This window comes from Oncorhynchus clarkii, chromosome 20 (genome assembly GCF_045791955.1).
Source record: "Oncorhynchus clarkii lewisi isolate Uvic-CL-2024 chromosome 20, UVic_Ocla_1.0, whole genome shotgun sequence".
In the NCBI taxonomy this organism is placed as follows: Eukaryota; Metazoa; Chordata; class Actinopteri; order Salmoniformes; family Salmonidae; genus Oncorhynchus; species Oncorhynchus clarkii.
The window spans coordinates 31,599,072-31,626,273 of NC_092166.1; the positions used below are offsets into that span (position 1 = coordinate 31,599,072).

The 27,202-nt window shown below is 42.3% G+C and overlaps 1 protein-coding gene across 1 annotated transcript; it reads right to left on the minus strand.

Moving 5' to 3' along the window:
* Positions 1-296: 296 nt before the first annotated feature.
* On the minus strand, positions 297-22,523 carry LOC139376206 (phospholipid phosphatase 3-like). Its single transcript, XM_071118503.1, has 6 exons — positions 21,991-22,523; positions 10,106-10,263; positions 6,748-7,028; positions 6,444-6,501; positions 6,159-6,335; positions 297-2,081 (listed from the first exon to the last, which is right to left on the minus strand). The coding sequence occupies exons 1-6, from the start codon at positions 22,130-22,132 to the stop codon at positions 1,953-1,955; spliced, it is 945 nt and encodes a 314-aa protein (XP_070974604.1). The 5' UTR covers positions 22,133-22,523; the 3' UTR covers positions 297-1,952.
* Between the last annotated feature and the right edge of the window lie 4,679 nt (positions 22,524-27,202).

Consider the following 27,202-nt stretch of genomic DNA (forward strand, 5'->3'; position numbering starts at 1 on the left):
AATGTACTAATTTGCCACTGGGGCATACTCACCAGGTATGTTCTATATTATTCCAGTATACCACTCGGGATATGGGTAAAAACCTGGAATGCACACTATTTCCCCTTCAGGAAGTAAAGCACAGAACGGAACTCCACCATAGAGTCTAGAACCTACGCCCAGATCTCACCTTCGCACGCAAAGTCAGAGAGAGAGCTGCTCAGCTTCATTATCAACTGCCTGTAAAAAATATATATATATTTTATGGCTTTGTCCCAGTCAAAGTGAGGAAGGACACAAAAAAAAAGCACAAAAACTTTTAAAATAATTAGTTTTTATTATTACAAAGCACATCATATATAATACATTTATGGTTTATATTTTCATTGTACAATATACAAAAAAAAGGACAATACAAAAATATGAAAAGGTATTTTAATATAAAGCTGTCTTCTTGAAAGCTATTTCACAGAAGTTTGAATACTCACAACACAAATTGTCATTTCACTGAATAACTTTTGTCAATCCCTGCTTATTTAAGCAGCACTTACACAATAGCACATGTATCGACACGTCAACATTCATAGTGGATATTGCATGAAAACGTAGGTAAATGATATTGTACATAATTCTCTGATACAAAAATGTTCTTTACATTACAAAAATAAAACAGATATTGCTGTTTGGTTGCAATGACATGGTAGGACAAAGCATACTATAGTGACACAGGGAAGGGGTTATTTTTTCTGAAGTTGGCACAGTTTATGTGAATCACTAGAAAATGTATCACAACGCTAGTCTATGAAAGTATAATTCCACAGATTTCCTGTTTTTAATATAAACGTCTGTTGAAGCAGCCTTACGTTCCCGGTCTTTAACCTGAAGCACTTATGAAAAACACACACACACACACTCGGATACTTGCACACTGACACACACACACACACACACACACACACACACACACACACACACACACACACACACACACACACACACACACACACACACACACACACACACACACACACACACACACACACACACACACACACACGACACTCGGATACTTGCACACTGACATACATACACACACATGCCTAATACTCTGACCTAATACTTGTGAGCAGTCATCTGGCACACATAGTCACTTCATTACAGGGCTCAGTGGAGGCTCGTCCCAACCAGCAAAAAGAGGCCCACATCCCTCTCTCTGTAGTCTCCATCTACAGTGTATATATTTCTATACAAACTACATTTCAGGAGACCTAAAAGCTGGTTTTAAAACAAAACTTTACAGAAAAGCTTCACTTCAGTTCATTCAAGTGGCGACAATTAAATAAAATATTGAGTTTGGATATAGTGCTATAGCTCAAACTTATAACGAAGGTTATTTATGAAAGAAAAAACATCCTTCCTGTAATCAAGGAATTTGTTCCTGTTCATGAGTTTGTATCTCATATGCACAAAGTATGTGTGTGATGGTATTATTAGCCAGTCTCCATGGTGCCTAAAGCCAAGCGGACATTATCACGTTCCACAGCTGTTCGTTTCCTTCTCTCCTTCCTTCATGATTCTGTCTGTGAAACTTCCTTGTCTGCAGATAAAGATACAGTTAATCTGCAAAGCACCAGGTTTGATATAGAGACCTTGGGTAATTAAAGCAAAATATGAATTCTCTCCCCAAACTCTTCCACATTCACATGTCAGATGAGATGGTGAGAAACATGGATGTTGCTGGCTGTTCAAACGGCGTGTGTGTGTTGTTTGTGTGTGTGTCTCTCCTCTTCTTTCCAAAGTAAGTTCTCCATAGCTCATTATTTCTCTGTGCCTTGCAGACATGTCGGTCAGCAATCTTGCTGCTTTCGCTGGTTGTTTAACACATCCAGTACAGACCAGTAGGTGAAATAAAGGATGTTTAAAACCTACAGCGGAAAATAGCTGTACAGGTAGCTGTACTCTACTGGTCTCTACTATGCCATGGTGATGTGGTTGCTCCTCTCTCTGATGTCTGCCGTGGGGTTGTTGGGGTTCTTTAATGGGGTCACTGGTAGAGCTGAACTTCTGCCTTTGGGCTTGAACAGGTCAGATACGAAAAACACCTGAGGGATAGGAAAGAAGAAGAAAAAAAAGGTTTATATTGTCAATAATAAATGATATTGTAACGGTTGTCTTCCTCCTCCTCTGATGAGGAGGAGTAGTAGGAAGGATCGGAGGACCAATGCGCAGCGTGGTAAGCGTCCATCTTTTTAATAAAGTAAATGAACACTGAACAAAAACAATAAAGTGAACGAACGAAACTGAAACAGTTCTGTCTGATGCAGATACCAACACTCATCAGAAAACAATCACCCACAACTCAAAGGTGAAACCAGGCTACCTAAGTATGGTTCTCAATCAGGGACAATGATTGACAGCTGCCTCTGATTGAGAACCATACCAGGCCAAACACAGAAATCCCAAATTATAGAAAAAAGAACATGGACTGCCCACCCCAACTCACGCCCTGACCATACTAAAACAAAGACAAAACAAAGGAACTAAGGTCAAAACGTGACAGATATAGTAAAAACAGGTCAGACATGTTAATGATACAGACTGCATAACTGCATTACGCCTGCAGTACTACACCATGTTTCACAGTGCATTCGGAAAGTATTCAGACCCCTTGATTTTTACAATATTTTGTTATTCTAAAATTGATTAAATAAATAAAATCTACACACAATACCCCATAATAACAAAAGGAAAACAGATTTTTAGACAACTTTGCAAATGTATTAAAACTTAAAAACAGAAATAACTTATTTACATAAGTATTCAGACCCTTTGCTATGAGACTCAAAATTGAGCTAAGGTGCATCCTATTTCCATTGGTCATCCTTGAGATGTTTCTACAACTTGATTGGAGTCCCCCTGTGGTTGTCACGCCCTGATCTGTTTCACCTGTCTTGTGCTTGTCTCCACCCCCCACCAGGTGTCTCCTATTTTCCATTATCCCCTATGTATTTATACCTGTGTTTTCTGTCTGTCTGTTGGCAGTTCGTCTTGTCTCGTCAAGTCGTCCCAGCGTGTTCTTCCTTGTTTTTCCTTCTCTCTAGTTTGTGATCTAGTCTTCCCAGTTCCGACCTGTTTTTGCCTGCCCTGACCCTGAGCCTGTTTGCCATTATACGCCTGCCTGACTCTTATTAGGATTACTGATCTCTGCCTGTCCAGGACCTGCCATTTGCCTACCCCTTGTATATAATACAAGAGACTTAAACCATCTGCCTCTTGTGTCTGCATCTGGGTCTCATCCCGTGTCGTTATAGTGGTAAAATCCCTTGATTGGACACCATTTGGAAAGGCACACACCTGTCTATATACAGTTGAAGTCTGAAGTTTATATACACCTTAGCCAAATATATTTAAACTCAGTTTTTCCCAATTCCTGACATTTAATCCTAGTAAAAATTCCCTGTCTTAGGTCAGTTAGGATCACCACTTTATTTTAAGAATGTAAAATGTCAGAATAATAGTAGAGAGCATGATTTATTTCAGATTTGATTTCTTTCATCACATTCCCAGTGGGTCAGAAGTTTACATACACTCAATTAGTATTTGGTAGTATTGCCTTTAAATTGTTTAACTTGGGTCAAACGTTTCGGGTAGCCTTCCACAAGCTTCCCATAAAAAGTTAGGAGAACTTTGGCCCATATCTCTTGACAGAGCTGGTATAACTGAGTCAGGTTTCTAGGCCTCCTTGCTCGCACACGCTTTTTCAGTTCTGCCCACAAATTTCCTATGTGATTGAGGTCAGGGCTTTGTGACGGCCACTCCAATACCTTGACTTTGTTGTCCTTAAGCCATTTTGCCACAACTTTGGAAGTATGCTTGGGGTCACTGTCCATTTGGATGACCCATTTGTGACCAAGCTTTAACTTCGTGACTGATGTCTTGAGATGTTGCTTCAATATATCCACATAATTGTCCTGCCTCATGATGCCATCTATTTTGTGAAGTGCACCAGTCCCTCCTGCAGCAAAGCACCCCCACAACATGATGCTGCCACCCCAGTGCTTCACTGTTGGGATGGTTTTCTTGGGCTTGCAAGCATCCCCCTTTTTCCTCCAAACATAACAATGGTTATTATGGCCAAACAGTTCTATTTTCGTTTCATCAAACAAGAGGACATTTCTCCAAAAATACAATCTTTGCCCCCATGTGCAGTTGCAAACCGTAGTCTGGCTTTTTTATGGCGGTTTACTAGCAGTGGCTCCTTCCTTGCTGAGCAGCCTTTCAGGTTCAGTCAATATAGGACTTGTTTCACTGTGGATATAGTACTTTTGTACCTGTTTCCTCCAGCATCTTCACAAAGTCCTTTGCTGTTGTTCTGGGATTGATTTGCACTTTTCGACCAAAAGTACGTTCATCTTTAGGAGACAGAACCCGTCCCCTTCCTAAGTGGTATGATGGCTGCGTGGTCCCATGGTGTTTATACATGCGTACTATTGTTTGTACAGATGAACGTGTTATCTTCAGTCGTTTGGAAATTGGTCCCAAGAATGAACCTTTTTTCTGAGGTTGAACCAGACTTTTTGGCTGATTTCTTTAGATTTTCCCATGATGTCGAGCAAAGAGGCACTGAGTTTGAAGGTAAGGCCTTGAAATACATCCACAGGTGCACCTCCAATTGACTCAACTGATGTCAATTAGCTTCTAAGCTTCTAAAGCCATGACATAATTTCCTTGAATTTTCCAAGCTGTTTAAAGGCACAGTCAACTTAGTGTATGTAAACCTCTGACCCACTGGAATTGTGATACGGTGAATTATAAGTGAAATAATCTGTCCATCAACAATTGTTGGAAAAATCACTTGTGTCATGCACAAAGTAAATGTCCTAACCGACTTGCCAAAACTATAGTTTGTTAACAAGAAATTTGTGGAGTGGTTGAAAAATGAGTTTTAATGTCTCCAACCTAAGTATATGTAAACTTCCGACTTCAACTGTAAAGTCCCACAGTTGACAGTGCATGTCAAAGCAAAAACGAAGCCATGTGGTCGAAGACATTGTCCGTAGAGCTCCGAGACAGGATTGTGTCGAGGCATAGATCTGGGGAAGGGTACCAAACCATTTCTGCAGCATTGAAGGTCTGAAAGAACACAGTGGCCTCCATCATTCTTAAATGGAAGAAGTTTGGAACCACCAAGGCCGCCAGGCCAAACCACCAAGACTGCCCGCCTGGCCAAACTGAGCAATCGGTGGAGAAGGGCCGTGGTCAGAGAGGTGACCAAGAATCCAATGGTCACTCTGACAGAGCTCCAGAGTTCCTCTGTGGAGATAGGAGAACCTTCCAGAAGGACTATAGCAAAAAGGCACATAAAGGACTCTCAGACCATGAGAAACAAGATTCTCTGGTCTGATGAAACCAAGATTGAACTCTTTGGCCTGAATGTCAAGTGTCACGTCTGGAGGAAACCTGGCAATATCCCTAAGGTGAAGTATGGTGTTGACAGCATCATACTGTGGGGATGTTTTTCAGCAACAGGGACTGGGAGACTAGTCAGGATTGTGGGAAAGATGAACGGAGCAAAGCACAGAGAAATCCGCGATGAAAATCTGCTCCAGAGTGCTCAGGACCTCAGATTGGGGCGAAGGTTCACCTTACAACAGGACAATGACCCTAAGCACACAGCCAAGACAATGCAGGAGTGGCTTCGGGAGTAGTCTCTGAATGTCCTTGAGTGGCCCAGCCAGAGTCGGGACTTAAGCCCGATCGAACATCTCTGGAGAGACCTGAAAATAGCTGTGTAGTGACGCTCCCCATCCAACCTGACAGGGCTTGTGAAGATCTGCAGAGAAGAATGGGAGAAACTCCCCAAATACAGCTGTGCCAAGCTTGTAGTGTCATACTCAAGAATATTCAAGGCTGTAATCGCTGCCAAACATTTCTAAAAACCTGTTTTTACTTTGTCATTATGGGATGTAGATTGATGAGGGGAAAAAACGATTTAATACATTTTAAAATAAGGCTGTAACGTAACAAAATGTGGAAAAAGGGGTCTGAATACTTTCCAAATGCACTGTACTATATCATCCTATCTAGTAAATCATAGCTATAGTACATACTATGCATTATATGCAGTAAAGTACTATGTAGTTATGGGGACATAGTAAACACTAAGTCCAAATACTCACTATGCTGTAGGCCACCAGGGCTCCCTGTGCGAAGCCAGCCAGGACGTCGGTGGGGTGGTGCTTGTGGTCGGAGACGCGGGACAGGCCGGTGTAGAAGGACATCATGATGAGGGTGAACTGTGTCAGGGGGCGCAGAAGACGGGCTCCACGCCAGGTGAACCTGGACTGCAGGTAGAACTGGGAGATTGGGAGAGATGGGCAATGAATCAACACAGTGCGACAGCTCGAGTGTGTGTACAGGTGTGTTTGTGTGTGTGAGGTTAAGACACATAAACAGTAACTCACCACCAAATACAGCATGGTGTACATGGAAAAGGATGCATGGCCAGAGAAGAACGACTTCCTGAAAAGGAGAAATACAATGTTGTTACTATAGCAATTAGAAGATTACTGCACAGGTAAGACCAATGCAATGCCTTCCGCCTGGATATTGAACAAAGCATTCACTTTGTATGAAATCAAATATCCGGTACCACTTTAAACAAATGTAACTTATAGGCTACGTTTCTTTATAGAGCCTTCATAAAGTCTTCATAAACACCACATAGATGCTTCACAATCACAATGGAGTAATCTCAGAGTAATGTACCTGGCCTCCTGGACTTTGCTCTCGGGTCCATTACACTGGTAGTCTGTGATGTAGCCCAAAGAACAGTTGATGGCGGACCAGTCGGGCCTACACACGTCCAGGAAGTGGGGTCGCATGCGGCCCACCGATACCTTGGCGATGTCCGTGAACGATTGACTGACGGCGCAGCCAAAGATGAACACGCCCACCTGCTTGTAGAGGGCGGAGATGTAGGGGTTCCCTACGAAGGACTTTGAGCCCTCGTTCAGGTAGTAGATCATGTAGCTCTCACCAATGATGATCTGATGGGGGAAGGAACAAGGAGAGGACACAGTTATGCCATCTACAGCACAAAGATGGCCACCGTGGCAGTCAAATTGTGATTGGTTCAACCGGAGTCTACAGCGGACATCTTTATAGATGACATGACTATATCTCTTAGAGATGATGATCTGGCAAGATGGATAAAGGAGAGGATACAGTCATACAGAAGCAGAAATACACACCTCTATATGTACTGTATATACGGCTCAGTAGTCATGTCATCTACAAGGATGGCCACTGAAATCATATTGTTACTGTTATGTACTTCCTAATTACTGTCAGAGTCAATATCAGTACTTCATTGTTTCATTGTTGTTATTATGTCTCGTTTCAACAAAACTGAACTGCTTATTCATTTCCGTAATGAGAGAGTATCATAGAGTGTCAGACATCTGGTTTTCCAATATATATCTGGAATTCAGTTAAACACATCAGTAAAACAGCGGAGACTGATCAGAGAGTATAGAGCGACAATACTAGGAGTAATCAGAGTGTAATATTACAACGATACTATGAGTAATCAGAGTGTAATAATACAACGATACTATGAGCTGAGGGAAAAAGTTCCGTACATCAAGGACTTTCAAATATTTGACTATATTTTGGAGGAGAAAGGTCAATCAAAAACACTCCAGACCTAACCCTTGGTTAGCACCACTAACATCAAAAACAAATTGCATAACGTTCAGTGTAGCTATGGGAGGGTGAGGGTGAGTATGTGAGTTGTGGAAGGCACATGCAGAGGTTTTCAGTAAGTGGGTAAATAAACAAACGTATAAAACCGATGATTGACGTGCCGGACATACTTAGGGCCGGGGGGACGTGGACCGGACTCCAATAACTCACTACAGCTGTTCAAGCTCGAATGCCTTTCCCTTCCCCACCCCCCTGTAGTCCACCTCCTGGCCACAGATAAATGGGAGAGAGGGAGTGGGGAGAGAAGGCGAAAGAGCTTGAGGTTTTATAGAGGGAGGGAGTGAGAAGAAGAAGGAGGGAGAGTGAAGAGAGAGAGGGAGAAAAAGAGTGAGGGAGAGGAGGGAGAGAAGGAGGGAGGGAGGGAGTCAATGGGGAGAGACAAAGTAGAGAGGGGCAGAGTGAGAGGGAGGAAAAGAGCAAAGGAGAAACGAGAGGGAATGAAAAGGGAGAGAGAAAGGGAGGGATAGCGAGGGGGGGCAGCACTTCTGGTTTCAACCAGGAGAAACGCTGAGCTAGGCGACATGTCAGATGTTCTGGTGGCCAGACTCTGCCAGAGCAGACACACATTGGGGGCACGTTTGTTTTCCACCGCGCCGGCTGACTCGTTTTTTTTTCACAGGGCTCTGATTTCACAAGGGGATGTCTGGGTGTTTTCTTGTTAGCATCTCGGGTTTTATTGAGAAATTATTGTCAGGGCAGAAAAACATCTAATTTCGATAAAAACACATTTGGGGGGGAAAGTCCTATAGGGAGATTGTACAAGCTGATAACGTGTGTTTTTTTTTTTCATTTCTCTCTCTCGCCACCATGGAGCCCTTTAGAGCCTGGTTGATCCAACCCAGCTGCTTCATGGGAGAGAAAGAACACATCTGTTTCTGATTGTGTAAGAACTGAGACTCTATCAACTATGTGAATGAATGAAACGGCTTTGTATTAACTTTGTGTAACTGTTAAAGGTGTAACCTCAGAGATATTCGAAAGTTGGGGAAGAGGTTGTCTCGTGCCTTGTCTCATAAATGTCTAGTCGTCACACAAATTATACAATTATAAAATGTTAACCCCAACACTCCCAGAGTATTTTTTTTTTCTTGTTGCAGAGATTTATTTTAAGACCCTTGGTCTATGGGGGAACATGGAATTTAGCGTCGCATTCAGAAGAAGAAAAATGGGCCTATAGCTCTTCTCCTGTGCCATCCACCACATTTCTAGCCCTGTGAATTACAGTGTTTGTAATCGTCAAGTCAATAATTCATATATTGGATTCGTTGATGTGTTGGCTTTATGTTGACAAAAGTCATATTGAATTGTGTTTGGTTGACAATGCAACCCAATCTCAACATTTAAAGGAGATGTATCTATTGGTTGGATAGTTTCATCTCAGGCACTTTAATCCTATTCTTTAACTATTATTTTTGGTTTAGTTGGAGCTAACAATCAAACATGTCATTTGTTAACTTATCTACAAGTTAATAAGCTATTTACTGTATTGCAAAAGCGATATTAATTTGTGTTTGGTGTGCAATGGCACAAAAGATATTTGGTTGCACTGACTTAGTCTGGCTTTAGTTCCAGGTTCTCAAGAAATGTACAATTGATATGTTGGCTTTTCCGTCTCCATCTCAACCAAAAATCTAAGTCAAAGAATAGGACTAAATCAAATCACTTTATTTAGTTTACTTAACTTAGATTTTGAAAAATGTATGGCAAATATAAATCTAAAATGGATGGTGTTAAGATATAGATGGGAGGGGTTGACTGGAGCTGAAGGGTGGGACTAATAACAAACAAGAGAACAAATGTAAACGTACGGGGTCTGTAAAATGTATATAGGTTCAGAAATGTTGTGATATAGCACAGTTACAAATAGAAATCAAACTGGAATGGACTTCAGAAACAGAGGAAGGACTAAAAACAAACTAAATATAACTATTGCAAAATTGATTGTGCCTGTAAAATGTGTATAGTATGTATGTATAGTATAGTATGTATGGTTAATAGCATAGTGATAACACATTGGGAATTCAACAAACTTCTGGCTGTCTTTTTGAGTGGGTGAATAAAATCTCACTGATCAACGTCTCAACCAAATATTACCCAAACGTCCACGTTGAAATGATGCCCAGTGGGAACCCCACAACTACCAGGACAGAGGGCAGCGTGTTGTATAATTTAGTTGACACACAGTACAGCAAGTGTTGATGGTGCTGCACATTGCTGAGGTGGAAAGTGAGATGAACATAGCCTGAGTCACAGATCTGTTTGTGCTGGCTTGCCAACTCCTATGGCAACTCATATACATATGAGTTGGCAAGACAGCATAAACTGATCTGGGACTAATCAGTGAGGTATAGTGACTTACAGAAAGGATGGTGATAAGAATGCCAGCAGCAGAAAGCACAGCGTCGCTTATGGTGTCTCCGTGTTTGGCCGGGTACTTGATGGACTCATCGTTGCAGTAAAAGCCTCGGCGGTAGGGCTGTACAGCACTAGTTTCTATGATCAGGAAAGGCAGGCCGGCTATGTACACACAGCAGTGGTGAGGCAGAGAGAGAGAGAGAGGGAGAGGGATAGATGAAGAGAGAGAGAGAGAGAGAGGAGAGAGGGTCAATAAGGTGCTCCTAAATGAGTGTCCACAGGTAGACGGCACAGCGATGGCTGGACAGGGAACATGGGGGTCTCACTTTTCACTCGCATCTTTCCAGACTTGTTGTCTTCACTCAGATAGTTCTCAACCTAAAACCAATTACTAGGAAATAGTGGTTTAGGTCTCAATTCAGTATTGATGAGTCGAGTAGGAGTTCATTTTGTACCAATAGGGTTTGTATACTAGCCTTGGTGCCTGTCTGTTTCAACTCCTTTGTGGATGTCATACCAACATGTTTGGAAAATGTTTATAGCCAGACCGACACCAAGGCTAATCCCATACTACTCTTAGGTTCATGAACGCAATCAATTGAATGTAGATCACCAACTGCAACATTTGTGAGGTGGCCTCGGCATAAAAGCCACATTCAGTGAATCCCTGGATGGAGTGAATCAGAGTCCCCTGGATGCGTTTCCTGTCCCTCCTGCTGCTGAACCATGCTAAAGATTTACGGAGATAATGGGCACAGGGAACCCCACAACTACCAGGACAGCGGTGGGCAGAGGGGTCGTTCTTATAAGACAGGCTGATGCTGCTGTCTTTGACAGAACAAGCCCCTCCGGTGGGGTGTGATGGGAAACTTGTGCAGAAAGACAGCAAGGAGCATCACTGCATGTAATCTGTAATCTATAATCTGCCCAAGTCATCTGACTGGCATACAAACATACACACATCCCAAACACAACCTGTATTGCTGCAGTTAACCCACAACACCCACACACAGCTCTGGCAAGAACAAACAAACAAACACAGAAAGACACACCCACACACTTACCTGGGGCACTTACCTGGAAGGTGACTGTTATGCAGTTCTCGTCATAACAACATTGACAAACGCTCTCGTCACACAAATCTCAGCTGATAACATGTCATGTTCATGTAATATCATGCATGATATGGTGCTCAAAATTGGTCATGTACCTGTAGCATGTTCAGTTTGTAGGCTACAGCAAATAACCTACCGAATATCCATTGAAGTGATACAGACTCTATTTTTTTGCCATCAGATAACACTGATGTCCGTAATATATCTGCAGTAATTGTGGAAGGATGGTGTTTCACAGTATTACTTACCCACCAGTGTTGTGATTGGCTGTAATATTCGCCTATTGATTTCTCCCGCCGGAGCGGCATCTGTTGTCAAAATGGTGTTTCGGACTTTGTGGCTGTGTTATCTAGTGGAAATCGCTCTGTCATTTCCCGATTGCTAAAATGTTAACCTTTTTAGTTTATGCACTGAATAGAGTGCTGTAGGGAATCAGAATTTTAGCAACCAGGATATGACAGAGCCCTTTCCACTAGATGAAACAGCCACAGGGTCAGAACAGCTTTCCCATTTTGACAACAGATGCCACCGCGGCAGGAGAAATCAATAGGTGAGCATTACTGTGAAACACTACCATTCCACTATTACTGCAGATATATTATGGACATTTTTCTGAAATCACAATGCAAAAATAAAATAAAAATCATATGCACCTTTACAGGGAAAATATCTGCTCAAAAAACTATATTTGTCTTTTTTTCATTAGTCCACCGTTGATATAGTCCCAAAATGTTTTGCATGTAAGCAGTCAAGTTGTCAAGATATCGGACTTTCAAGAAGCAGTGTCACTGGCCATATCATCAAGACAATGAAAAATGACCCGACTGCTGACATCCTTACATTTTGGGACTGTATCAACTGTCCAAAATGAAAAAAATACCAAAATATTGTTTTTTTGGGGTGGATTTTCCTTTTTATGACAGCAACTCCCGAAAAATCGAATAAATAAAATGAAGTGCACTGACTTGGCAGCCAAGAAAGGGAAAAATCTGTCATTGTTAGAATCTGTATCGTCCATCATACTATGAAAAACCAACATCAAACGGGGGCAGCTAGTACTAAAAGGGCTAAATGGTATCCATCGCAGATAACTGATGTGGAAGGCTGAGACAAATGTGACTGAAGGGTGTTTTTGTCCAATTGAATGAGTGTATTTCACCACTTTTAGAGGTAAAACCACTTGTCTAAAAAAATAACAACAAACATATTGCATGAGAAAATATAATGCAGACCAAGAGGACCAGTCATTTCCCCCAAACTGGAGAGGAACGTTTACAGATAAAGGGAAAAGTAGTACCCAGGAGAGGACTCTCCAACCCCCTGACAGAATTGGAAAGCTTACTCTCTCGATCTCATCCAAGTGGACCTTTAACCTGATATTTGAAGCTTTGAAGTGAACCCCTTGAATGATTTTGAAATGTATGAATACAAAGAAAGTCAAACATTTGCTCTCTCTCTCTCTCTCCCCCATCCATCCCTACCCCCTTTTCTCTCTGGGTAAAGGCTGAGGATGGGGTGAGGGTTGGGAGGAAGAGGTCAAACTGGGGGTGCTGGCCTGGGTACTGGGTACTGCAGAGCTAAGGCAGGGGGTTTGATGTCTTCAAACCCAAATGTCAACACACTCCTTAGTGTGTTTGGCTCCCCTCGCCCTGCTCCCCTGCTCCAAGCTGCCTGGGCTTTGAAAGCCCAGCTGGGAGAGGCTCATGTTACAGGCCAGTCTCTCTGCCTGATGGGAACCCCAGACCAGACCAGACCCTGACCACTCCGCCACTGGCCTCCCTCCCTCAAATCCAAGATTCAACAGTATTCACATTATTATCATTACTGTTTTTACTATTTATATTCAAGCCATTTGAAATGTGGGGTTTTCAGAGGTGTTAGCGCTCTAGTAGAGAGAAAACACACTTTAAGTACCGCCCGATCTTAACTGTGATCTGTCAGCCTTTTTCATTGCCCTTAAGATGGGAGGGAATCAGCAGGCATTCCTCTCACAGCACAGTGCTTGGCAGCTTAGGGCTGCTGCTTGCTGATGTAGAGCAATGGAAAGAAAAGGGGGCCCTGGCCGCTGGGCTCAACACTGCTATGAATGTGAAAAGCATTCATCCCGGGGTTCTGACCTCCCTTGACTGCCTTTATGCACATGAACAGATCCAAGACTCAGGCGGGCCGGAGAGTACAAAAGAGAGGAAGTTAAATACAAGTAAAAGATGGCTGACTCTCTCTCTCTCTCTCTCTCTGAGCTCATTAAGGAACAGAAACGCCACAGTCGGGTCCTGACCCCTAACAGGTGACAGAAACAAAAATGGAGTGAGTAATTTAAGATGTTACCAAGTCTGTTCTTCCCATGATTCAGCTGTGTTGTCTTGCCTCTGAGGCCCTCCACACACCCCATGCCACCAGACAGTGCAGCATCAGCATTCTTCAAGGCATCTTGGGATTTCCCGTCTTCCTCCCTTCCCTTCCCGCCTCGCACAAGCGAGGGGAAAACCAGTGCCCCACTAGTTGCCAACAACAACATCAGCCAAGAGGCATACGTCTAATGTATTAGCTACACTGACGCAAAGAAAACATAAAGCACTCCCTAATTGAAAATGGCATGAATGAGCATGTAGGATTTTCTTTTTACCAATATCAACATTTCCCATTTAGCTTACATATCATCGTAGCGATCCCTATAAAGCCCCAGTAAGGTATAACCAAACAACTTCCTCAAAGTGATGAGTTAGTACTCAAACACCTGTCTGCTTTGCTTCCTCTCATGGAAAAATTGGAAGCAAGAAACATTAATTTGAGCTTATTGGATTATAACAATTCTTAAGCATGCCCATAGGATTAATTAGAGAGTTTCAGTTTGGGGCTTCAATTCCACTATGGAAACCACAATCAATGTCTGGGACAGGCAAATGGCAGCTTGCATTGAATTAATTCAATTCCAGCATAATTTTGGGGCATTTCACATAACACCAGTTGCTGTAGCTAAAATAAACAGATACACATTTTCCACCATTGCTCTCCCGCTGGCCTAGAAATGTAGACGGCATGTGTGAGGGAGTTGTGCCGCTGTATACACAGATGCAGTTGTGTTTTTACTTATACCCTTGTGTACATGGCAGTCAAGAGCCCCCACACAAACTACTCCCTGTCTGTCTGTCTGGTCGTGGTGCGGTTGCCAAACCCTATTCCTATGCTCTCCTAGTTCCACTGGCTACTGAGAGAGGAGAAGAGGGGAAAAGATCACATTTGCGTTGAATTGTGGTTTGCCAAAAATATTGGTGAAATGCTTAAAGAATCTGAGCTCCATGTAGTCTCAACATGTTACCGATTAAATAAAACAATAAAAAGCCTAAATAGAAATCCCTGTAAAAGTGTTTTTGTCCCCCATTTGTCTCATTGAATAGTTAGTGATGTTTAACAGTCACACTATAGCTGATTAAGCCCCCTTGAGCTTTCTGATGATCTACAGCCAGGCAGTAGCAAATGGGGACATTATAAGGTGATTAGAAAACGTAAAACCCCACCTGCAACGACTTACTGCTCAACTAACCCCATTTAGCTACACACTTAACCCAGGGTTCATCCTTGCACTGGGCCAGTGTTGGCCAAAACACGGTTGATTCAGTTCAATCTACAGGGAATAGAAGCTCAAGTTTGGTTACATTTTATAATAGCCAAGTACCTCAACTCTACAATGATTTCATCCATGTATTTGAGCGCAGACTATACTATACTTTTATTCACCTCTGACTCCTTCGATTGGCTATGCAGTCGATACTTAAAAGATTGCCATTCTTAAATCCTATGTACCTATGTTTGTCCTTTGTTGTTGCGTGCCTTTCTTTGTTTATTGAAATCCATACTTTTTGATTAAACGTTAATTAAATACAACTACAGACTGTTTCCTCATTGCTGTTGCTCGAAGATGCTCTACGATGTGCCAATTGAATCTCAACATAGAAACAGTCAGTGGTTGTATTTGAATACCTTTTTTTTGTATGGGATGACAGGCCATCATTGTAAATAAGAATGTGTTCTTAATTGACTCGCCTGGATAGAAAAAAAAGTTAAAGAAAAAAATAGCGACTCAAACGACCCCAAAAAATCTCATTGTGGAGTTGAGGCACTTGGCTAACTTTACAATCATTTTGGATGAATAAGCCATTATAAATACTTTACAAATGCTTTATAAATTATACTTGTTAATGAATATAATTATGAATTGTTACCTAAAGTCCTGCCTGTTTAAACTAATGCTATTTTTGGCTATGATAGTCTTGGGGTATGCAAACACTGAGAGCAGGTCTGGACTCCGGCCTGGTCCTATAGTGTATGTATGTGCTGTAGCCAACTCTTTTATTGTTATTACAATAATACGACAACAATAAAAGTGTTGGTTACAGCACATACAGTATGGGACCAGGCCAGCACCTTATTGAGATATTGAGATCTAAATATAAAACTCTGGATAGGCTACTGAGATCTGGGTCTGAGAGTAGGAGTGCTGGTCTAGGATCAGGTACCTCCTGTCCGTATAATCTTATTCATTATCATCTAAAAGGCAAAACTGATCTTATATCAGCACTTGTAATCTCAGACACTTCATGAATACGGGCCCTGATTGTAAGCTGAGAGGAAAGTCCTTCTGGTCTAGAGATGCTGGAACTCCAGTCAGAGTCACAGTGAAAATGGAAGCTGGCTTGGCCAGTAATTGCAAGTGTGCTTCCACCATTTCCTCCTTGCGGTCTCTCCCCTCAAACCACATCTTTAGACAGCTATACACTGTTGGTTTGTTGACAGGCATTTTCTGTGGGCAGGTACAAACACAGAGTGGGCAAAACTTACCCTCCGCCTCGTAAGAAAAAAATGATATATTTATGCATTTGCAGGGCAATAGAGAGACGGAGAAGTTTGTTGACAGAACCTCTACTGACCCGTGATAACCTTATCAGAGACTATTTTAAACAAACAGTTGTGGGGTAAGAAGTGGACATAGATGTCCCATTGGACACAGTCAACTCAAGTCAGTGACCCTGTGGAACTTGAAAACATACATCTTCACCCCAGACTAGTAAATTCCACCTCTTTTCCACCTTTATGTATTATACATTTCAACAGGTCAAATGCTGAATACTTTCAAACTGTCAAGGGAAAATGACTGATCTCTGAAATGCATAAAAATCATATCACGTTATTATTTATTTGTCACATACACTAAGGCGGTGTATGTGTGGGGGGCCTGCTGAGTGATGCAGCAGTCGAAGGCACAACATTGCAGTGCTAGAGGTGTCACTACAGACCGGGTTCGATCCCGGGCTGTATCACAACCAGCCGTGATCGGGAGTCCCATAGGGCGGCGCACAATTGGCCCAGCGTCGTCCGGGTTAAGGGGAGGGTTTGGCTGAGGGGGGCTTTTACAAGTAGGCTGTCATTATAATAAGAATTTTGTTCTTATCAGACTTTTTTTTCTCCGGGGCAATACATTTGGGTGAGTTTATTTCTCGCCTGAGTAGCCTCGTTTCACTGCCAAAACCAAAATTTAAACATCCAGTTTTCAGCAAAATAACAACACAATGCCAAATACAGATAGCCAAGTCAAATAAATAACATCCAATCATATTAACAGTTACTCTCTCGCGGGAATTCCACTAACAGTCCATATGTAGCCAAACGTAGCTGCTGCTCATTCCATTTGCTCGAAAATTGATGAATGGTTAAAAAAAGTAAGGCCTGCGTACATAGAGACACTGCTACTACCAGCAGTACTACACCTTCACCTGTTGACGACACAAGTTGTTCTGCTTCCACGAGCACATCCAATGCTAGCATCAGTAATTTGTACATTTGTTGTTAGCCCAGCTAGCATAGTCACGGCCAGTTGTGAATATGATGCAGCCGAAGAGCTACTGCCCCCTTACCCGGGAAAGCACCGAACAACAGACAGGGACGTTGGAGGCAAATATGAAAAGAACTAAGATCGAATCGTACTACACAGGCTCTGACACTCGTCGGATGTGGCAGGGCTTGCAAACCATTACAGCCTACAAAGGGAAGCACAGCCGAGAGCTCACCAGTGACACGAGCCTACCAGACGAGCTAAACTAGTTCTATGCTCGCTTCGAGGCAAATAACACTGAAACATGCATGAGAGCAGCAGCTGTTCCGGAAGACTGTGTGATCACGCTCTCCGCAGCCAATGTGAGTAAGACCTTTAAACAGGTCAACATTCGGAAGGCTGGCGGGCCAGACGGATTACCAGGACGTGAACTGAGAGAATGCGCTGATCAACTGGCAAGTGTCTTCACTGACATTTTCAACCTCTCCCTGTCCGAGTTTGTAATACCAACATGTTTCAAGCAGACCACCATAGTGCCTGTGCACAGGAACACTAAGGTAACCTGCCAAAATTACTAATGACCCGTAGCACTCACGTCTGTAGCCATGAAGTGCTTTGAAAGGCTGGTCATGGCTCACATCAACACCATTATCCCAGAAACCCTAGACACACTGCAATTTGCATACCGCCCCAACAGAACCACAGATGATGCAATCTCTATTGCACTCAACACTGCCATTTCCCACCTGGACAAAAGGAACACCTATGTGAGAATGCTATTCATTGACTTCAGCTCAGTGTTCAACACCATAGGGCCCACAAAGCTCATCAATAAGCTAAGGACCCTGGGACTAAACAACTCCCTCTGCAACTGGATCCTGAACTTCGTGACGGGCTGCCCCCAGGTGGTAAGGGTAGGTAACAACACATCCGTCATGCTGATCCTCAACACAGGGGCCCCTCAGGGCTGCGTGCTCAGTCCCCTCCTGTACTCAGTCCCCTCCTGTACTGCACGGCCAGGCACGACTCCAAATACCATCATTACATTTGCAGATGACACAACAGTGGTAGGCCTGATCAACGACAACGTCGCGACAGCCTATATGGAGGAGGTCAGAGACCTGGCCATGTAGTGCCAAGACAACAACCTCTCCCTCAACGTGATCAAGACAAAGGAGATGATTATGGACTACAGGAAAAGAGGACATAGCATGCCCCCATTCTCATCCACGGGTCTGCAGTGGAGCAGGTTGAGAGCTTCAAGTTCCTTGGTGTCCACATCACCAACAAACTAACATGGTCCAAGCACACCAAGACAGTCGTGAAGAGCACGACAAAACCTATTCCCCCTCGGTACACTGAAAAGATTTGGCATGGGTCCTCAGATCCTCAAAAGGTTCTACAGCTGCACCATCGAGAGCATCACTGCCTGGTATGGCAATTGCTCGGCCTCCGACTGCAATGCACTACAGAGGGTAGTGCGAACGGCCCAGTAAATCACTGGGGCCAAGCTTCCTGCCATCCAGGATCTCTATACCAGGCGGTGTCAGAGAAAGGCCCTAAAAATTGTCAAAGACTCCAGCCACCCTAGTCATAGACTGTTCTCTCTGCTACCGCACGGCAAGCGGTACCGGAGTGCCAAGTCTAGGTCCAAGGGGCTACTAAACAGCTTCTACCCCCAAGCCATTAGATTCCTGAACATCTAATCAAATGGCTACAGAGACTATTTGATTTGCCCCCCTCTTTACACCGCTGGTACTCTCAATAACTCTACCTACATTTACATACTACCTCAACTAACCGGTGCCCCTGCACATTGACTCTGTACCGGTACATCCCTGTATATAGTCTCGATATTGTTGTTTTACTGTTGCTCTTTAATTACGCATTACATTTATCTCTTATTCTTATCCATCTTTTTTGAAACTGCATTGTTGGTTGGGGGCTCATATGTAAGCATTTCACTGTAAGGTCTACAGCTATTGTATTCGGCGCATGTGACTAATAAAATTGTATTTTATTTGAGCTACATTGATTTGGGGTTCACTTATATATGGGAGTACTGACTTTCCTCATATATGTGTGCAAAGTACTATCTCACATCTCAATGAAACACTCACTCTCTCACTCTTGCGCAGACATTCTGAAACAAAACATGCCAATTTGAAAAATAAGCCACAGGAGTTTTTTGAGTGAGAATTAAGACGACTTTCGAGTAGTAAGGCATGTATAAAATCAACAGATACCATTAATAAGAAGGGGCTAGAAGCGTCTTATATGGTGAGCTTCCGAGTGGCTAGGACAGGCAAGCCCCATACTATTGTGGAGGACTTAATTCTTCCTGCTGCCACGGATATGGCTGGGACAATGCTGGGGGAAAAGGCCCAAAAAACTATACAGACAATGCCTTCATCAAACAACACTGTTTCACGACGCATCAGTGAAATGGCAGGAGACGTTTTGAAACAAGTACTGCTTCGCATACAAGCCAGTGAATTCCATGCGTTACAGATGTTTGAGTCAACAGACGTGGCGGGCCTGGCACAGCTCCTACCTTATGTCCGTTATGTTTATGGGGGGGGGGGGGATCAATTAAGGAAGACAATCCTCTTCTGCAAACCACTAGAAACCAGGATGACAGGTGGGGATATTTGTAAAGTACTGGACAGCTTTGTGACATCAAATGGACTTTGGTGGTCAAAGGCTGTACTGATGGCGCAAAAGCCATGACAGGGAGACATAGTGGAGTGGTAACACGCGTGCAAGCAGTTGCTCCCGACGCCATTTGGGCACACTGCAGCATTCACCAAGAGGCTCTTGCTGCCAAGGGAATGCCTAACAGCTTGAAAGACGTTTTGAACACTACAGTGAAAATGGTTAACTTTGTTAAAGCAAGGCCCCTGAACTCTCGTGTATTTTCTGCATTATACAATTGTAATGCTTTTACGACATACAGAAGAAGTGCACTGGTTATCAAGGGGCAAAGTATTGACACATTTTTGTAATTGAGAGACAAGCTTAAAGTTTTCTTTGCCGACCATAATTTTCACTTGTCTGAGCGCTTGCACGATGACGAGTTTCTCACATGACTGGCCTATCTGGGTGAGGTTTTTTCTCGCCTGAATGATCTGAATCTAGGATTACAGGGACTCTCCGCAACTATATTCAATGTGCGGGACAAAATTGAGGCTATGATTAAGAAGTTCCTCTCTGTCTGCATTAACAAGGACAACACACAGGTCTTTCCATTATTGTATGATTTTTGTGTGTACAAATTAACTCAAGCTTAAGGACAATGTCAAATGTGATATAGTGAAGCACCTGAGTGAGCTGGGTGCGCAATTACGCAGGTACCTTCCCGAAACGGACGACATAAACAACTGGATTCATTATCCCGTTCATGCCCTGCCTCCACTCCACTTACCGATAAATAAAGTGCAAGATTATTGATTATTATTAAATTATTATTTGTGCCTGGTCCTATAAGAGGTCTTTGTCACTTACCATGAGCTGTGACAAAAACTGTGACAAAAACTCACACTCATTCTTATGTTTAATAAATGTATCGTATAGTGTGTGTGTGGCAGGCTCACAATGATGGCAAAAAACAACATTTCAGAGTGCGCTGACTGACCCTGGTGCTAGAGGGGGTACGCAGCTGGAGCTTGAATGTTTGAAGGGATACGGGACTATAAAAAGTTTGGGAACCACTGCTGTATATCATCACACTATATACTGGTGTTAAGTCACCAGCAGACCAAAGACTATTAGACCTTGGACCAGAATACTTATTAGGGTCTTTGACTTTGATGCCTTTCTTGGAATGACTGATTCAGTCACCTTCAAAACTATTTGACAGTTCACTGCCCTAGTGTTTCTGAGTCTGGTGAGGAATCACTCACTCTAAGCTCAGTCAAAGAGTAAGAGATAAAGAAATAGAGAAATAGAGAGAGACAGAAAGAGAGAGACAGAGGGAGAGACAGAGGGAGAGAGAGAGAGAGACAAAGAGAGAGAGAGAGATGGTACTCAGTACATTAGCTGAACATATGGCTGACCTTCTCACTTTATTTTAATTACACACACACACACACACACACACACACACACACACACACACACACACACACACACACACACACACACACACACACACACACACACACACACACACACACACACACACACACACACACACACACACACACCAAATATATTATGCCAGATGTCACTTCAAGAGAATTCCTGGCTTGATTGCCAGTGTGGGATGTGAGACATTATGGAAAATATTAAAACAGGCCAAATGAGGGCAACAGGAATGGGCGGACACCAAATAAATATAGCCCTCTTGGAGCAATTGATCAATTGGCTTTTCCACTTTGCCAGCAGAATATATTGCTGTACTGTGGGCGTGGGGGTTTCACTGGGAACTCAAAAATGGCAAAAATATTGTCATGATAAATCCTTGTCTTTCTGAGGAGGAACATCTTTTCAACTATTTTCGCTGTCTTGTATTAAAAATGGACTACGGGGAAATGGAACAAGGAGTCAACATAAAATGACAATAAAAAGAAGAAAACAAAGAAATGTAAAAGGAAATGAAACAAACCTTTGAATCATCTTTATGTTGACTGACATTGCTCTGATATTGGATTGTATGGATGAATTATTATTATTGTTAGACGGACATTTGCATGAGTAGTTTCTGCCCTTGACCTAATGATAGCATAACACTCTAGCTCATCCAAGATAATAAATAAACCAACAAGTCATATAACATTATGATGCTGGGTTAATCAACATTAATAAAATAATACATTTTATGCAAATGTAAAACTGTGGCCTATTTATATAAGACAAATGTACTGCAGTGTCAGACAATGTGACCTAATAATATAGCCTAATTTCTTGTCCTATCTACAGAATGAAAAGTCCAGAAACACTCACCTAAAAACAAGCAGAAGAGATCCACACCGACCAGGAAGGTTTTCCTGCTGTTGTCTTTACTGTTGTTGTTATTCAGGGAAGAACTTCCTCCGTTCCTTGTTTCTGGTGCCATTGTCTTCTCATAAATTAAACAGCGTTGCATTTATAGGCTACTTACTTAAATGATTTTCCAAATAAACAAGTAAAGAGTGGCGAAGTTGCAGCTTCAGTCGCGTTAAATTCTCGTAAATTGAACTAGAAAGCGAAGCGGAGTGAGTTCAATAGTTAGTTAACCATCAGCTGAGAGATGATTCTGAATATTTACCCATATATTGTGCTGATAAATTCAATTGAGATGTGACGATTGCCTTTAAGTTAACTGCAAGGGTTTGGCTTTTATTTCGTTCCCGTGTATTCTGCTCATTCACCCTGTGACTTTCGTTGTTGACTGTTGAGCAATTTCTAAGTTACTTCTAATAATCATTGAGGAGCACCGAAGTTTAGTTGCGCTCCCACCTCCGGTGTCCGCCTCCCAAAGACTCACCTCCCCCTTTAGTCCGGGGCCTTAGCTTAAAAAAAAAATGAAACTATATGGAGGCGGATACAAGCATGACATTTGGTAGAGATGCTCTTTGGGATGTTTAAATTGATATTAGAAGCGGTGGCCAAAACATTGGGGCATGGCACTCCTATTATATTATTTTTCTACATAATCCAATATGGCCACCAAAACAGAATCAGGTTTTGGAAAGGTGATATTACCTTATGTTTCCATATATAGTAAAAACGATTGTGTATTTGTGAGTAGTGGACCAGCCTTCTACGACATTCCATGATATTTCATAAGCGACCAGCCTAAAGTCAGAAATGTCCTGGAAACACCAGAAATCAACTTGTAGGCTAACCACTTAAGTTGTGTGGAACTACTACATGAATCACCCCAACAAATGTATTTAAAAGGTTAAAAATGCCATGTTCTAACAGTGTAATAAATACATTTCATATATGCTATCGCAAAAATAATATAAAGGTCTTATGTAACATTAGTATACGAATAAAAATATATTTAAAATAACACAATAGCATTTTCATTAGTTTATGTTACTACAGGCTAAGTAAAAAGTAAACATAAAATAAAACAAATTCAATCAATTTTATTCGTGGAGTGGCTTTGGTATAACTATGAAACAGAGCACATGTGTTGGAACGTGATAACAGCTTCTTATACAGCGACAAAATAAAATACGCCAAACACGCAGCCGCACCGTCGGCAAAAAGCGTGTCGGATGTCACATTAACAACGAAAGTTGGTAAGTGCGTTGCTGATTGCTGTTTTTTGCTTGATATGTAGGGCCTGCTCTCTCAGGGATACGTTCTGTGATGATAATCTGCCCATAGCATTGTCACCGCCTTGATTATTCAAACAGTGCCATCCCTTCCACTCTCCTGTCTCACTGCGCCCCTACTCAGTGAGCACCGCCATTTTTGCTCTTAGGCCTTTGAAGTGTAGGCTCAGGCTGAGGCTCAGAATCAGAAGAATAGTTATCAGAGATGTCAAGATTAATGTGTACCCCACCATCGGAATAATTTTCATTCAGATTTTGTAGCAACGCTAATACAGCATGTGCATCCATTTGTCTTGGTCTTCTTGCCATTGTAAATTACGCACACTCAATGTGCACTCCAAGTAGGCCAGAGTCGACTGATAAAACTGCTTGGATTCAGTGGACCAATATACAATATTGAGATTATAATTCAAATAGATCAATACAATAGAATGGCCCGCCCTGTTCTTCATTGACCATTAATGATTACACAATTATGCATCGTTCACTTCTCCTTGCTCAAACCCCCCCCCCCCCCATCAATCTACACACAATACGCCATAATGACAAAGCAAAAATAGGTTTTTATAAACATTTTGCAAATGTATTTCAAATAAAAAACTGAAAAATCAAACATTTACATAAGTATTCAGACCATTTACTCAGTACTTTGTTGAAGCATCTTTAGCAGTGATTACAGCCTCAAGTCTTCTTGGGTATGACGCTACAAGCTTGGCACACCTGTATTTGAGGAGTTTCTCCCATTCTTCTCTGCAGATCCTCTCAAGCGCTATCAGGTTGGATGGGGAGCATAGTAGTACAGATTTTTCAGGTCTCTCTAGAGATGTTAGATCGGGTTCAAGTCCAGGCTCTGGCAGGGCTACTCAAGGACGTTCAGAGACTTGTTCCGAAGCCACTCCAGGGTTGTCTTGTCGGCACAAGTCTGGTTCATCCTTGGGAGCAATTCCCAAATGCCTGAAAGTACCACGTTCATCTGTACAAACAATAGTATGTACAAACACCATGGGACCACACAGCCATCATACTCAGCTCAGGAAGGAGACGCGTTCTGTCTCCTAGAGATGAACGTACTTTGGTGTGAAAAGTGCAAATCAATTCCAAAACAACAGCAAAGGACCTTGTGAAGATGCTGGAGGAAACAGGTACAAAAGTATCTATATCCACAGTAAAACGAGTCCTATATCGACATAACCTGAAAGGCCGCTCGGCAAGGAGGAAGCCACTGCTCCAAAACAGCCATTAAAAAAATCCAGACTACGGTTTTCAACTGCACATGGGGACAAAGATCGTACTTTGGCGAAATGTCATCTGGTCTGATGAAACAAGAATAGAATTGTTTGGCCATAATGACCATTGTTATGTTTCAAGGAAAAGGGGGAGGCTTGCAAGCCAAAGAACACCATCCCAACCGTGAAACACAGGGGTGGCAGCATCATGTTGTGGGGTGATTTGCTGCAGGAGGGACTGGTGCACTTCACAAAATATATGGCATCATGAGGCAGGACAATTATGTCAATATATTGAAGCAACATCTGAAGACATCAGTCAGGAAGTTAAAGCTTGGTTGCAAATGGACAATGACCCCAAGCATGCTTCCAAAGTTGTGGCAAAATGGCTTAAGGACAACAAAGTCAAGGTATTGGAGAGGCCATCACAAAGCCCTGACTTCAATCCCATAGAAAATGTGTGGGCAGAACTGAAAAAGTGTGTGCAAGAAAGTAGGCCTACAAACCTGACTCAGTTACACCAGTTCTGTCAGGAGGAATGGGCCAGAATTCACCCAACTTATTATGGGAAGCTTGTGGAAGGCTACCCAAAACATTTGACCCAAGTTAAACAATTTAAAGGCAATACTACCAAATATTAATTGAGCATATGTATACTTCTGACCCACTGGGAATCTGATGAAAGAAATAAAAGCTGAAATAATTCATTCCCTCTACTATTATTCTGACATTTCACATCCTTAAAATAAAGTGGTGATCCTAACTGACCTAAGACAGGGAATTTATACTCTGATTGAATGTTAGGAATTGTGAAAAACTGAGTTTAAAAGTATTTGGCTAAGTTGTATGTAAACTTCCGACTTCAACTGTATGTTCTCTATGACAAGACAACCAGCCTAGATTGTGTTAATGGTCTGAAGAAGGAGCTCTTCTCCAAGAGGTCATTCTCTGCAACATTCAAACCAACAATGTACCAAACAAGCATTTGGTCACCTTCACCAGAAAGATTTGGATGGGCTAAAACAGTTGATTCCTGGACACATTTGTGGACACTCTTACCAGAGGCTGACAAAGTGAGGTGTGGCTGCAAAAGTAGCCACTTTGTTGTCGGAAGTGTTGATGCAAGGATGCTGGATTGTCATGTATTGCATTATGACACTGTCCTGGCACATGTGAACAAGGGTCTTTCATTTTCTTCACGAATTACAACGTAAGGAATACATTTGATGCATTTTTACTTGATTTCATGTTTTTTTTATTTATGTAGAAAATGTATATTTATTTGACTATGGATTCATTACATCTCCATTGGCGACCATTTTGAATTCTGCTTTCTGGTTAATTTTGAAATGAGCACCCTTTCGAGAATGTTTTCATATCATCTGAGGAATGTTTGTACCAAATTGCATGCTTTTTTATCTGTTGCAATACAGTTTCCATGGTCAAATTACGGCTATTATGGCAGCCATTTAAAATGTAGCAGTAACTCACTTCCTGTTCAATTTTGAAATGGGAACCCCTTCTGGGATGTTTTCATATCACCTGAGGAATGTTTGTACCAAATGTCATGCTTGTAACTGCTCCGTAAAGGGTATTTTCTTCCCCTAAGGCCCTTGACTACTACCTGCTATAGCCCATTACTCTTGCCAACTCAGAAACAACCCTCTAGCCACTGTAGCTATCCAACAAAGTTTGTTTTCTTCAGCTGGCTGACAGCAGCTGCCCTAATCTATCAACTTTACATTCAGTACAGCCATTGTTACTGTGACAGTTGCATCCTCTTAACCGCATTGACAGATGCAAAATGATTCCCATGGATACATTGGGAGAAGTCGGTCTTTAGGTTTCATATTTCATTTGGCAAGTTTTGCAATAGAGTAATAGTGTTTGCACGTGAACAATGGTGCCCCCTACTGAATAAAGTACCTTAATGCACTGTAATAGACAAGAACTACTGTATGACTCATCATTTTATGCTATACAGAAACATATGTGTATTGAACATCAAAAACAGGAAATAACAGATATTTTCAACAACAAAGACAAAACCAGTGTGACGAGCCCAAAAAATATTATTCGTACTTGACCAAGGCATCATACACAAAACAATGAAAAGTGTAGACTTGAGTAAGCCTACCTACTTAACCATTTCCATTCAGTACAGTGCAAAGATGATCAATGAAAGGAAACAGTGCATCATTTACATTTTTCATAGTAATAAAGGCAACAAGAAAAACAAAAACAATTTCTCTAATAGCCTAGAATACAGGGGCGGACAGTGATTTGGAGGCCCCTGGCAGAGGTCAGGCAGAGACCGTTTTTTATTTTCACTTCAAAAAGTAGATTACTTTCAGATGTTATTACAAAAAAAATCCAGCATCTGCACTGGAGAACGCATCCAAGGGGTTGGGAGGGGTTCTCCCATTCTTCTCTACAGATCCTCTCAAGCTCTGTCAGATTGGATGGGAACCGTTGCCGCACAGCTATTCTCAGGTTTGTCCAGAGATGTTTGAACGGGTTCAAGTCCGGGCTCTGGCTGGGTCACTCAAGGGCATTCGGAGACTTGTCCCGAAGCCATTCCTGCATTGTCTTGGCTGTGTGCTTAGGGTTGTTGTCCTGTTGGAAGGTGAACCTTCACCCCAGTCTGAGGTCTTGAGTGCT